Consider the following 14,384-nt stretch of genomic DNA (forward strand, 5'->3'; position numbering starts at 1 on the left):
AAATTACACAATAGACAAAACATGAGTAATGTCCAATAGTTAATCAACAGTATTGCGTTTGGTATTGATGATTTCTTTCAAATATTCTTGGTTGCTACAAATCTCCCAGCATTCTTTGCTCTCCTTTGATGATCTCATTGGCCATGCTGACGATTCTGGACAGTCTGTTTTTGTCTTTTACTCCCAAGCGAATGTTAAAAGTCGAAACACTTTCAATAATCAGCAATGCATCAACAGGTTTCACCAGGTCAGGGGTCAAGTTTGAGTCACTGGAGCAGAGATTAGCCAGAGTCCAGCTGAGAAAATCATGTAATCTGAGAGTGTTTGGTTAGAGGAGTCCGTCTCCTTCAAGATCACAGTCTTGTCAAGTTTAATTTCCTTAATTTATGAGGCTAAAACATAATTTACAGAGTTGAAGAGTGAAAACCTCCACACAGGATGTCCGAATTAAACTTTTAATTAAGCCCATAGTGATTTAACGATCTAATTATTATGAAAGCCTTGAGGAAACAATGACCTTAACTGCACTGAGATTTTTAAAATTTTAATAACTGGAACCTCTTAATTATTCATCTTCAAATAAATAATGAGTCATTGGGAGTAGTTTAAAAAGGGAATAAAAAACCAGTTTTACTCCCCAACATTTATACCGACCGGCAAATGACTATTCTGCAAGTGCACCTTGAAATATCGCCAGCAGATCAACTTTCTCAGCAGATTTTGGCTCATCCCCAACTACAACCTGCAGCTATAAGCTCTCAAAGCATGCTAGCCTGGAAACCATTTATGTATAATGTTACAGTTCAAAAGCGGCTAGGCTGACTTCAGTTATAAACATGGGCCAATAGTCAAGTACATAACAGTTCAGTTTATTTTATATAGCACCAGTTCACAACACATACAATGTCAAGGCACTTTACAAAATGAAACATACAGAGAAATTTGAAGTACTCAAGTTGTTCGTAGTTATCCAAAAAAAATCTGTCAAGTTCAGTTCATTATTCAAATTGATGGAAAAGTTTTTCTATCTAAGTGAAATCATCAAGTTTCTTAGCTCCTGGATGATGTAGCTACAGTGGAGAGTCGATTGCATTGTGTCGTTGACTTTGCCCCAAACCTTCATACTGAGCCTGCATTTAGTGATAGTAGAAAGGAAAAACTCTTCTTTAACAGGAAGAAACCGCCAGCAGAACCAGAACCTGGCTCAGTGTGAACATCAAGGACCGACTGGGGCTTGAGAAGACAAATCCAGGTTTAGATTCCATGTTAAAGAAAATTACAAAGGTCAATGGCAGCAGTAGCTCCTTTAGCAGCTTCATCTAGGAGAGAAACTCAGATGAACAGATGAGCTCTGAGCCAGTTTTCAAATATATCGAATGAAAGAAAGAACATGCAGTTTGTCACAGTAAAAGCTCAAATATATCATCAATAGAAGAAGAAAACAAAGTTGTTAGGTGGTTGGTTGGTTGGATGGTTGTTTGTTTTTTTGTTTGGTTGGTTGGATTGTTAGCTAGATGGCTGGGTGGCCGGTCGGTCGTTCGTTCGTTTGTTCGATCGGTTGGATTGTTGGCTAGATGGCTGGGTGGCCGGTCGGTCGTTCGTTCGTTCGTTTCTTTCGGTTGGTTGGATTGTTGGCAGACAGACAAGCAAACAGATATGGACAAATTGTGTCACACCAATTAGACTTAATCCAGCCTATTGCTGTTCATTTGATCCCTGCAGCAGGTTCGACCCTTTCTAACACAATATTATAATTGACTGCATCAAATGCAGCACTAAAATCTAAAGGAACAAGTACAACTGCAAATTCAAAAATTATGAATTGGTCCCCTACAAACATATCTAGCTCAGATATTTAAGTCCTTCCATGTTGCCCATGAACATTGAAGAGACCGAAATGAACTCAGATGACTTTCTTAATCTCATCATACAAGACGAGCACGATGGCACTGCAAAAGCCTCTGATCATATTGGACCAGGCTCCTTTGAAGAAGGCCTTGCTGCCTTCATCACGTGCGATCTTCCTCCAGCAGTCCAGGGTGCCGGTGTACATAATATCAGCTGAAGAGAAGATAGAAGAAGGTCTCAATCATGACCACAAACAGAGATTTTAAGTTATAAAGGTATTATGTTGGAGTTATTACCTCCTTTGCGTCCAGACTGCATCATCATACGACGACGGACGGTATCGAAGGGGTAGGACACAAAAGCAGCGATGGCTGTGGTCTGAGCGATCATGAAGCTCACAACAACGTGTGTGTTCTCAGGATCTGGGAGCATGCCTGAAAGAGATGCATCAGTTCAAAAGGTTAATCTAGTTCAAGATCTCATTGGGTGGTTAGTTAGTTGGATAACTGGTTGGTTGGTTGAAAGCTTGCAGTCTCACCCTTTGCTGTGTCGTAGACGCCAAAGTAAGCTGCTCTGTAGATGATAATGCCCTGCACTGAGACGTTGAAGCCCTGGTACAGACCTTTGAGGCCATCAGACTTGAAGATCTTCATCAAGCAGTCACCCAGGCCCTTGAACTCACGTTCCTGCCCTGCTTTGCCCACGTCGGCGGCAAGACGTGTCCTGGCAAAGTCGAGTGGGTAGACAAAACAGAGCGACGTAGCCCCTGCTGCGCCGCCGGACGCCAGGTTACCTGCAAAGTATCTCCAGAACTGCGTGCGCTTGTCTACGCCGTCCAGGAAAATCTTCTTGTACTTGTCCTTGAAAGCAAAGTTGAGGGCTTGCGTGGGAAAGTATCTGATGACATTGGCCAAGTTGCCTCTCCAGTAGGAAAGGAAGCCCTGCTCTTTGGGGATGCGTACAATGCAGTCCACGATGCCTTTGTACTGCTTGTCGGCTGTGATCTGTTTGCTGGCATGTTGTATCTGTAAAGCAGAAAATGGCGTTCATGCCTTACATTATTCTGCTTTATCCCCCACATTTGAATGAATGTGCAGGACCAATTTAAAGGATAATTTAGTGTCTCTGCATACGTAACACTTGATTTGTAAACTGCTTTAGGTATTTGTATCTGTCAAACATAATTTGTAAACTACTGTTTTGTGTTCAATTGCACTCAAAAATTTCAAGAACTGATTACAAAATACATTTTACTCATAATTGCAATTTACAACGAACATTAAAATACCACATGTAACAAATTTCACACAAATACCCAGGTACACACAGACAAACGATAATTTACGCACATATCAGCTTACAGCTGCATAAATAGTTAGGGGAACTCATTTCACGCTTTAAAGAGGAAGACATCTGTCCTAACATGGTGCGTTTAAATGCTGTTGGAAAGCTGGTCATTTGAACTTTCTCCAGAGTCGTTATTTCCCTCTATACTTGAGCCAAAATGGCTTAGACTTTTTTCTATCTAAAAAAGAGTATCTCCCCGTTTTAAACCACATAGACATAAATTTGCATTTAAATACTTTAAAATTGCATATATATAACCATGTATGTATGTGTTAGCTTAGGGCACTCAATCCGAGACAAGAAGACGGTAACCGCGCTCCATGTGGTATAACTAAGTGTTGTTGAGTTACTCTATTTTTCCATAGAAAAACATGTTTACAACTTCGGTAAAAGTAGAGGGAAAAATATAACGCTAGACACCAAAGGAGAATTAAAATACCCAACTTTTCAGCTGCATTTAAACGCACCATTCTCTAAGTTTTCTCGGAAGAGTGAAATGAACACTGAGTAATTGTAATCTGATCTGTTTGTGTAAATGAGTGTCCAAATGGCGAGTTGTGCACACGTAATTAACAGATTGTGTATGTGTCAAATTTGAGCGCTTATAATTTTTAATTGTGCGTGTGTAAATTGTTTGGTATCTTCATCATTGAACATTTGCACAAAATACATTTTTTACAGTTTACAAATCATGTTTTACACATAATGTTCCTTTTTAAATGCGATAATAAGTCATCAAAGAAACACACAGTCTTATAGTACAGTTTTATTATTACCTGGTAACTATCTTTTGTATTTCTTTTGTAATTGGTTATATGTTTAATTGAACACCAGTTTCTTCCATTAGGAAGTATAAACTTGCTGTTCCTTTTCTGTCTGTACTCCACTTTATCTGCCTGAAACAGGCAATATCTCAGAAAAGAAATGAATGAAGTAAAGCACAGCAGAAATGTTACTATTTTTAAATAAAAGTAAAATATTGTTCCTAATAACACAACCACAGTTACAAAGTAGCACAACCATATTTACATCACAAACTCTCCACTTTTCATTTTGAAGTCATTTTATGAAAAATATATTTAGAATTTATGTATTAGCATCAGAAACATTTATTTATTTCAGTTTTACATTTATTGTCCACTTGATGGCATAGTAGACCACGGGATTCATTAATCATGAAGCATCAACTGAAGAAGCATCAATGCACTTTTTTTTTAATTTCACCGCGTCAGGTAGTAGAAACGCCTACCTGGAGGAGAAGTTTCACTCTCTCAATGGGGGCTACGGCTGTCTCGGTGATGGCAGCGGCGAGGCCGCCGGCCAGGAAGTCCTTGGCAAAGGAGGAAACTTCATTCGCCATCTTCATGCGTTTCCGTGAGGTTTGCAGGTGGAGCAGAAATGGGCGAACTAACACCTCTGCCAACGCCTCGGGAAGAAAAATTGCTATTGGCTGACTGAAAGTACCTTAGAAACCCTACATGAACGTCATCATCTAATTAGCATATCTATTTTTTTTTTTTTGCTATTGTTTCGATCCACCACACAGGTGTGTGTGGGTGTGTGGGCGTGTGCACACGCCCACACACACACCTACGTTGAATTTTTTGCGACGATAAACAAGAAAAGCATGAAAATGTAGATCAGAGAAAGCTAATTCTCAACAAGTATGTGGGTCAGTATAAATAAGTCTTCACGTATTAGTTTTTGTTTTAGAAATTGTTTGGTCTTGTTATTTAAAACTAAGATCTTTTTCCATTTTTATTCCTGCAGGTGGGGTTTTTGTGTGCAGGTGAGGTTTCTGCATCAGGTTACTGTGGGACTGATCACCTGTCAGAGCTCGGGGAAGTGGGAGGGGCTCACGGCAGCGTGGGATTTCTGGCTCTTTCTGGAGAGCCAGCTCTTTTGACTCGGCTCAATAAAAAGACTCGGCTTTTTCGGCTCCAAAGAGGCTCTTCAGATTTTTTGTTTTTCTTTATTTATTATCAAAAAAACCCAAAAAAAACAAAACAAACAAAAAACATGTAATATTGTGTGCAAAATAAATAAGATCAGCTCGAAGGGAATGACTATATTCCACAGCTCTTCTTATGGGTCAAATGTGAATTTAGAGTTTTAAAATAACTTGAGTTTGTTATTTGGCTTTTAATGTTTAAATTTACACATTTACCTGCAGAAAATTGATGGAACAGGAGCTTTTATTTCAGATATCTTCACATTTTATCTGAAACTTGTGTTTGTCTTGAACCACCAAGCAGAAAACATATTTCTGCTACATGACAGTTTACAGGCTCTGAAAGGAGTGCAGGGATTATTTATATCCTCTAGAGGGCGACCTGAACAGTCTTTAAACAGAACATGGAAGAGGATTAAACCCAACCATAGTTATTGTTTTAGTATAAAGTAGAAAATATGTGACATCAGTTACACAGAGACAATTTATGGACTGTGTAATAAGAAATATGTGTCTAGTTGGAAGAAAATAATATGTGCTTGAAATATAATCTACAAAATATAAAACTAGGCAACATTATAACACTAATTTTGGTTTTTGATTGTATAAAAGTATAATAAATAAGCTATTTTCTTGCTTAGCTCTGTATTGTTGAATGGACTGACAAACTGCTGTGATTTTTTCCCCTCCATGTAAGGGATGCACTGTGCTGCCATGACGTTGTGACATAATTCAGGCTAACAGCTGACATTATGTAACAGTCCAGCTGACAGGAAGTTCTTAGGGGTATAGCAACACTGAACTAATGTCTTGCATGTTAATACACAATCTGATCACTGCTGTTGCATGCAACCACTGCACATCATCTGTTCAGCTTTGCTGCTGTTTTAAGTTGATGTTTAAAAAAACCCACACACATCAGAGAAATTTGAAAAGTGGAAGAAGATTTTGTTTTTATTTTGTAATTTCACAACTTTCTTTTAAGTAAATGTTCATAGTTAATAAGGGGATTGAAAGATAATAAATGTGATTTTCTGACAGGAAACTGGACCTGACTGGTGATTTTGCTGACGGCCGAGCGTCTCTGTTTCTGTAGAGATCACCGCTGACGTTGGTAATCATCTCTGCAGAGGTCTTGATTCTGACCAAAAAATAAAGTTCAGTTAGTTCAGAAACATCAAAACGAAAAGAAGTTCATGATTTACATTTAAACTAAATCCAAGCCGAACATTTAATTAAGATCTGCTGACTTATATTTGCAGAAATTTATCAAAATTAAAGATAGTTGTATTTTACAAAACGTTACTGTACTTTTTTAAATAAACAATTTATGAATAAACTTATATTATTTAAAGATGAATCAAAAGACCTAGAATCTGCAGAATCTCTGGAGAATGAAGAGTTTTAATAAATTAATGACACTTTTAAATAATTTTTACATAAGTTACTCATTGTCATTTGCCACTTTTCAGTCTCCATAAGAGTCAGGACATACTGGAGAAGTAGTTTAGGATTAAGCTTTGAAAATATAACTTTTTCTAAGAAAAAGCAAGTTTATCCCTAAAACTATATTAGTGATATAGTTATATAAATAAATACATGTCATATATTTTTTCTAAAATTGTATTGGAGATGAATTGGCTTGTTCTTAGAAAAATGTACATTTTGAGAAAAAAAAAAAAGAATCAGTTCTAAAAAAAATAAACATAAAATGTTGCTGTTTCTCTAAATTTTTCTAAAATTGTATTGGAGATAAACTGGTTTATTCTTAGAAAAATGTTTCTCTAAATTATTCTAAAATTATATTAGGCATAGACTACGGATAAAATATATAGTGCTATTACCAGACGTTTTATTAGAAGTTGCTAATAAAACTCATTACAGTTGGGGGGGTTTACGGGTTTTACTGGAAAATGTCAAATCTGGCAACCGTGCCAAACGGCGCCATTTTTGTCATTAATGAGCAAGGCGCATGCGCCATGCTGTATAAAAGTATGACGCAGCTTCTACGTAAGTGTTTTTTAAATAGTCGCGGCTAGCACCTGACGCCCGGACACGCGAAACTAGCGTCTGATATTCATGAACTTTGGAACCCGGATTAAAAATGACATTTCTCGATCTACCAAGACGAGGAAACCGGGTGGACGCCCAGCCTAAAGACTGAACACTTTTACGGATACAACTGAAATCGTTCGATGTTGATCCAGGCCTAGTTTGGCTCCTTGTACTTGACTTAGGAGCAGGCCGCAGAGACGACGAGTAGGCCGCGGGAGAGCCATGTTTGAAGTCGCTGCGTTTGTTATTCGGTAAGTTATTTTTGGGAAACCTTATTGTAAGTTGTTTGTTTCTTTTCCCAATGACATAATCGAAGCAATTTTTGTGTCTAAACAGAGCAGCAAACAGGAGACCGACCATGGCCTCTCGGTGGTGGTTTGTTTGGCTGGTGGCGTCCCTGAAACATTTGAGGAGAAATAATGGCGTCTGGAGCTAGCAGTCGATCGATTATGGATTTACTTCAATCAAGCTGAGGATTCCCTTCAATCAAGCTGAGGATCGCTTCCGTCAAGCTGAGGATTCCCTTCAATCAAGCTGAGGATCGCTTCCGTCAAGCTGAGGAATCGCTACAAGGTGCCTGGCGGATCCGCCCAACCCGTCAAAGGTTTGTTAAGTCAAAGAACTGTTCCAATGGCGGGTCCAGAAGACAACTCAGGGTAGGAGCTGTTGCGGGTTTTGCTACGCTGCTGATGCTGTTGAAGGCCAACGCTAGGCCTCTTGGTTTGATTCTCTGCTGAGAGTCAATGAGCTGAGAAGGATTCCGCTGTTTTAAATCCTTCTGCCTTTGGGGTTTTTTTTGTGTTTGAAGCAGTTACTGTGGTCTTGTGACCTATGGAGGTTTAGGTGCAAGTAAAATCTGATACCTAGAATTTGAAGTTACTGGAAAGATGGCTGCCAATGATTTGGCAAACACAGTTTAGAGGTTGTGATTCAGCATAGCCTTAATATACTTATGGCATACCTACTTATTAGTGCTAATTTAAAGTGGCTATGTTGACATTAATATAGCTGCATTAAGATATTTGTCTTTCTGATGAATATTATCAAATATTTTTGGTGAAAATAAGGTTTTACATTTCAACATACATACATTTTTTATTTTTTGTACCTACTTAATATTTGATATTTAATCTAAATATTTCAAAGACAGGGCCCATACTTTAAAAACTCAAACAAACTTAATTTACGTTCAACAATTTAACGGTGAAAACCGATTTTTGCGCCGAAACAACGCGTGGCCTCGTGCAATTTCATTTCTTCTGGATGACGGACAACGGTGAGATCTCCTGGAGCTGCAGGCCAGAAGTCAGAGGTAATGTTTACACTATAATCCACCATTTCTTGCAGGTTTTCAGCTGAAGAGAGGAATGACTGGGACCTGTCCGTCAATGTTTTTAAGTCTGTTTTTAACCCACTTTTTCTCTTAGAGTAAGCTACTGGTGGACCTTTTGGTGCAAATAACTGCTTTTTCTCGTAGATAAAGCCACCAAAGGAGCTTCTGCTGCAACTAACTCTTTTTTTCTCCTATAGAAAAGCAGCTCTTTTTCTTTTTCTGTCTCTCTCTTTATTCTGTCCTTTCAAATCCCCCGGGGGTAGTGACAGATGGCCTTTCATACAGAGCCGACTTCTGGTTCTGCTGGAGGGTTTTTCCTGTTAAAGGGAAGTTTATCCTCTCCACTGTCACTACATGCATCCTCAATATGAGGCATTGATTTAGCTTACTTAACTGCTAACCAATTTAAATAATTGGTGCAGTGTTAGCCTTTTATTTGGAAAGGCTTCCTGTTAAAGGGAAGTTTTTCCTCTCCAGTCATCACTTGTATCCTCAGTAGGATGCATTGCTTAGGCTTACTTTGCTTTTAATGAATTTAAAAAATTGGTGCAGTGTTAACCTTTTATTTGGAAAGGCTTCCTGTTAAAGGGAAGTTTCTCCTCTCCAGTCATCACTTGTATCCTCAGTAGGATGCATTGCTTAGGCCTACTTTGCTTTTAATGAATTTAAAAAATTGGTGCAGTGTTGGCCTTTTATTTGGAAAGGCTTCCTGTTAAAGGGAAGTTTTTCCTCTCCAGTCATCACTTGTATCCTCAGTAGGACGCATTGCTTAAGCTTACTTTGCTTTTAATGAATTTTTAAAAATTGGTGCAGTGTTAACCTTTTTTTCTTTTGGAAAATCTTCCTGTTAAAGGGAAGTTTTTCCTCTCCACTGTCGCCACAGGAATCCCCAGTACGAGTTATTTCTATGGTTAATATTTAACCAATGTTTTATTTTTTGGAAAGTCTTCCTGTTAAAGGGAAGTTTTTCCTCTCCACTGTCATATGAATCCTCAACTTGAGGCATTGCTTAAGCTTTTTTCAATTTTAACCAATGTTTGATAACCGTTTTTTATTTTTTGGAAAGTCTTCCTGTTAAAGGGAAGTTTTTTCCTTTCTATTGTCACTACATGCATGTTCATTGTGAGGCATTGCCTTAGCTTACTTGTATAACTTAACGAATTTAAATTGGTGCAGTGTTGCCTTCTTTTGGAAAGTCTTCCTGTTAAAGGGAAGTCTTTTCTCTCCACTGTCACCAGATGGGATCCCCAGTATGAGTTATTGCTTAGCTTAACTTTTGACCAATTTAAATAATTGGTGCAGTGTTAACCTTTCTTTGGAAAGTGTTCCTGTTAAAGGGAAATTTTTCCTCTCCACTGTCACCGCATAAATCCTCAATATGAGTTGATGCTTCAGCTTACTTAGCTTTTAGCCAATGTTTGATAACTGCAGTTTTTTTGGGTAGGGGTGTCTTCCTGTTAAAGGGAAGCTTTTCTTTTTGGAAAGTCTTCCTGTTAAAGGGAAGCTTTTCTTTTTGGAAAGTCTTCCTGTTAAAGGGAAGTCTTTTTTCTCCACTGTCACCATGTACATCCTCAGTATGTCTATGGTGATTGGATAATAGTTTTGAGCTCATGGTTGAGAATTTAAGGCCTTGTCGACACCACATGGAATGGGAAGATATGGAAGCCGAACAACAGTCTTTGTCAAGATGGAGAATCTGAAGACACCAGATGGCCTCAGACGGGCAAGGAATGTTAATAATCAAGATGCACTGGAGTGTGAATCCAACGGCAGCCACTTCTCAAGGTTATGAAGTCATCGGATGAGTTCAAGGAAATTGGTAACAAACGAGTACATCGAAGGGGTCAATCCATTCCACGTACAATGCTCCACGCAAGAAAAACACGGCAGGCCATTTGAAAGATGGGAGTGCTGATCTTCGGTACAAAAGGGTAAAAGTGTGAAAGCGAGCCAGACTGAAGAGTAAATGGCTTGGGTTTCCCTTCAGTCGAGTTTGTGTGAAAATGAACCCGACTGATGGGAACCAGAGGGTTAGGGATAACATACCCTTTGGTCAGTTTTAACAAACAAAGGTTTTAACAAACCCAAACCCTTTACCCGAGTGACAGGTAAAGGGTTTGGGTCACCCTTCGGTTGGGTTTGAGTGAAAACGAACTCGACCGACGGGTAAAAGGTTTGGGTCAGCCCTTCGGTGGTGTTTGAGTGAAAACGAACTCGACCGACGGGTAAAGGGTTTGGGTCAGCCCTTCGGTGGTGTTTGAGTGAAAACGAACTCGACCGACGGGTAAAAGGTTTGGGTCAGCCCTTCGGTGGTGTTTGAGTGAAAACGAACTCGACCGACGGGTAAAGGGTTTGGGTCAGCCCTTCGGTGGTGTTTGAGTGAAAACGAACTCGACCGACGGGTAAAGGGTTTGGGTTACCCTTCGGTGGGGTTTGAGTGAAAATGAATTCAACCGACGGGTAAAGGGTTAGTCAGCCCTTCGGTGGTGTTTGAGTGAAAACGAACTCTACCGACGGGTAAAGGGTTTGGGTCAGCCCTTCGGTGGGGTTTGAGTGAAAACGAACTCGACCGACGGGTAAAGGGTTTGGGTTACCCTTCGGTGGGGTTTGAGTGAAAATGAATTCGACCGACGGGTAAAGGGTTAGTCAGCCCTTCGGTGGGGTTTGTGTGAAAACAAACCCAGCTGATGGGTTTGGATTACCCTTCGGTGGGGTTTGAGTGAAAACGAACTCTACCGAAGGGTAAAGGTGTGAAAGCTAACCAACCAGTCTTAGATTCTTTGTTGAAATATGTGTATGGAATCCATATAAAGGTTACTAAGAAGGTAACAATAAAAATGACAACACACTGACGACAAAAAATCCGACAAGTCCTTTAAATGACCCACCCACTCCCCGACTGCTCCTGACAAAGACCGACAAAAAAGGCCTCCATCCTCAAGAAATGCTGCAGGTATTTTGCTGTTAAAGGTATTTTGAGTTTCTGTAAAGTGAGGATTTTATTCAGAGTTTTTAAAGGGTTTGACCTTAAACCTGCACCCATCCTGTTGTCTTCCTGTCCTCCTTCAGAAATCCTCGTGAATCATCTTGTTTTTGTCCTGGATTTCAGCCTTCATAGGACCCCCATCGACCAACGGAAAAGGCCCTCATCGCCCCGACAATGACAAAAAGACTCATCGCCTCCCCTGCTGATGGATGACCTTAGTGACTCTACCATAGGAGCAGTCTTTCTCAGGAAATGCTGCAGGTATTTTGGTGTTTAAGTGATGGTTACGTATGTTTTTGAATAGTGATAATTTTATTCTGATTTGTTAAAGGGTTAAACCTGCACCCATCCTATTGTCCTCCTGTCCTGTTGTCCTTCAGAAATCCTCCTGGGTCATCACCCCAATGACAATGGAAAAGACCCTCATCGCTCTGACTGATGGATGACTTTAGTGACCCTACCATCGGCAGCAGTCTTTCTCAAGAAATGTTGCAGGTGTTTTGCTGTTATTTCAGTGATGTTCCGGATGTTTTTGAATAGTTGCAATTTCATTCTGAGTTGTTAAATGGTTTAACTTTAAACCTGCACCTGTTCTGTTGTCCTTCAGAATTCCTCCTGGATCATCACCCCAAAGACAATGAAAAAGGCCCTCATTGCCCTCTGCTGATGGATAACCTTAGTGACCCTACTATCGGAGCTCAGAAGTTTTCCTCAAGAAATGCTGCAGGTATTTTGCTGTTAAAGGTATTTTGAGTTTCTGTATTGTGACAATTTCATTCAGAGTTGTTAAAGGGTTTGACCTTAAACCTGCACCCATCCTGTTGTCTTCCTGGCCTCCTTCAGGAATCCTCGTGGATCATCTTGTTTTTGTCCTGGATTTCAGCCTTCATTGGACCCCCATCGACCAACGGAAAATGTCTAGTTGGCCCCAACTAGACATTGCTTTTTTTTATGGACAATTTTGTTTAGAGACTTCATAATTTTATATGTTGTTTTTCTTAGACTGGTTTATTGTGATCTGTTATTTATGCTGCTGTTTGTCATTTTCTGTGTTTACTAACTTATTTCAACTGTTTTTGTTTTCTCTGTTGTTTTTCTCTCCATAGATTTTACACCTGGTATGGCATTCTGATTGGCTGTGGTTTCTTCCTGGAGGAGGGCATTGGCTGACATGAGTTCATGAACATGGAAAGTTCTCCTGATCAGTTGACCTGTTGATGTGTCTCTGCTGTGTCGTCTCTCTGCTCCAGTCAGTCATGGCAGATGGCTGTTGGTACTGAGCCCAGTTCTGGTTCTGGTGGAGGTTTCTTCCTGCTACAGGGGAGTTCTTTCTCTCCACTGTCACTACATTCATGCTCTGTGTGAGGGATTGCTGTAAAGTCAACTACTCCACACAAGCGATTTGCTGTCACCCCCTGTTGGTCATGAGGAGTGAATGCTGTAAGTGATGACTCCATACAATCTGCTGGGTTTCGTTTGGTACAAACTTTTTAAACTATTTTATCAACTGAGCTTATTGTACTGTTAACTAATAGCAATTGGAAAACATGTGATTGAACTAAAATTATTTAAAAGTGCATTGAGACGACATTTGTTGTGAATTGGCGATGTATAAAATTTACCTTTCAAACTAACAAATGAGCTCAACCAACAATATAAAAAACCAAACAAAAACCCCAACAACTAATACAAAAAAGTCCAAAACCCCAAAAGTAGATTTCAAAACCCCAAAAGTAGATTTCAAAACGTTCAAAACCCCAAAAGTATTCACCAAAAACGTCTAAAACCCCAAAAGTAGGCACCAAAATCCCAAAAGTAGATGGCCAAAACTTATAATGTTAGTTCACAACAGTGTTGTTCTCAAAGCATTTTACAAAATGTTGTTTCAATTCAGTCATAGATTACTATTGATCCAAGTTATCAATGCATTAAGTTTGGTTTATTAAATTTGTTTCAAAATTTTGCACCAAAGGAAACCCAGTAGATTGTATGGAGTCATCACTTACAGCATTTACTCCTCCTGAACAGCAAGGGGCGACAGCAAGTCGCTTGTGTTGAGTCGTTGACTTTACAGCAGTCCTTCATACAGATCATGCATGTAGTGACAGTGGCAAAGAAGAACTCCCCTCTACCAGGAAGAAACCTCCACTGCAGAACCAGAGCTGGGCTCAGTACCAGCAGCCATCTGCCACGACTGACTGGAGCAAAGAGACAACACAGCAGAGACACAACAACAAGTTGACTGATAGGAGAACTTTCCATGTTCATGAACTCATGTCAGCCAATGGCCTCCTCCAGGAAGAAACCACAGCCAATCAGAATGCCAGACCAGGTGTAGCTTCTATGGGGAGAAAAATAACTGAAAAAACAGAAACTTTAGTTTCTAACTAAACTTTTTAGTTAGAAAAGTTTGTGTTTCTAACTAAACTTCATGTTTAGTTAGAAACACCAGAGCGCCACCTTCTGGCCTCTCTCCAGATCAGTTCAGGTCAGAGAATGGAACTGTTTCTGCCTTTTTTTTCCCCTCCGTGGGCTGCCACCTTATCGTGGTGGAGGGGTTTGAGTGTCCCAGTGATCCTAGGAGCTGTCAGAGGCTTCATGCCTCTAGTTGAGTCGGGTCTGCTCTGCCAAACGGGTCCTAGGTGAGGGATCGGACCAAGAGCAGCCCAGAGACAGCTTAGAAATGTAAAGAGTATTCCTTAGAGATAGAAAAATAGACGGTGTTCCCACTTAGAACTAGAGCTATAGACAGAAGTCAGGATTTCCCCGCCTGGCTGGCCACCAGGCTTTATTTTCCTCCCAACAGGCTATGGGTTATTTTAAATGAGACTTTTTCTACAGCAGTAACTTTAAAGACAGATTAA

At 39.9% G+C, this 14,384-nt stretch overlaps 1 protein-coding gene across 1 annotated transcript; it reads right to left on the minus strand.

The window, feature by feature from the left end:
- Positions 1–853: 853 nt before the first annotated feature.
- Positions 854–4,576, minus strand: LOC116714315 (ADP/ATP translocase 2-like). Its single transcript, XM_032554806.1, has 4 exons — positions 4,445–4,576; positions 2,387–2,873; positions 2,145–2,282; positions 854–2,061 (listed from the first exon to the last, which is right to left on the minus strand). Exons 1-4 carry the CDS (start codon positions 4,559–4,561, stop codon positions 1,904–1,906), a joined length of 900 nt encoding a protein of 299 aa, XP_032410697.1. The 5' UTR covers positions 4,562–4,576; the 3' UTR covers positions 854–1,903.
- Between the last annotated feature and the right edge of the window lie 9,808 nt (positions 4,577–14,384).

This window comes from Xiphophorus hellerii, chromosome 23 (assembly GCF_003331165.1).
Source record: "Xiphophorus hellerii strain 12219 chromosome 23, Xiphophorus_hellerii-4.1, whole genome shotgun sequence".
In the NCBI taxonomy this organism is placed as follows: Eukaryota; Metazoa; Chordata; class Actinopteri; order Cyprinodontiformes; family Poeciliidae; genus Xiphophorus; species Xiphophorus hellerii.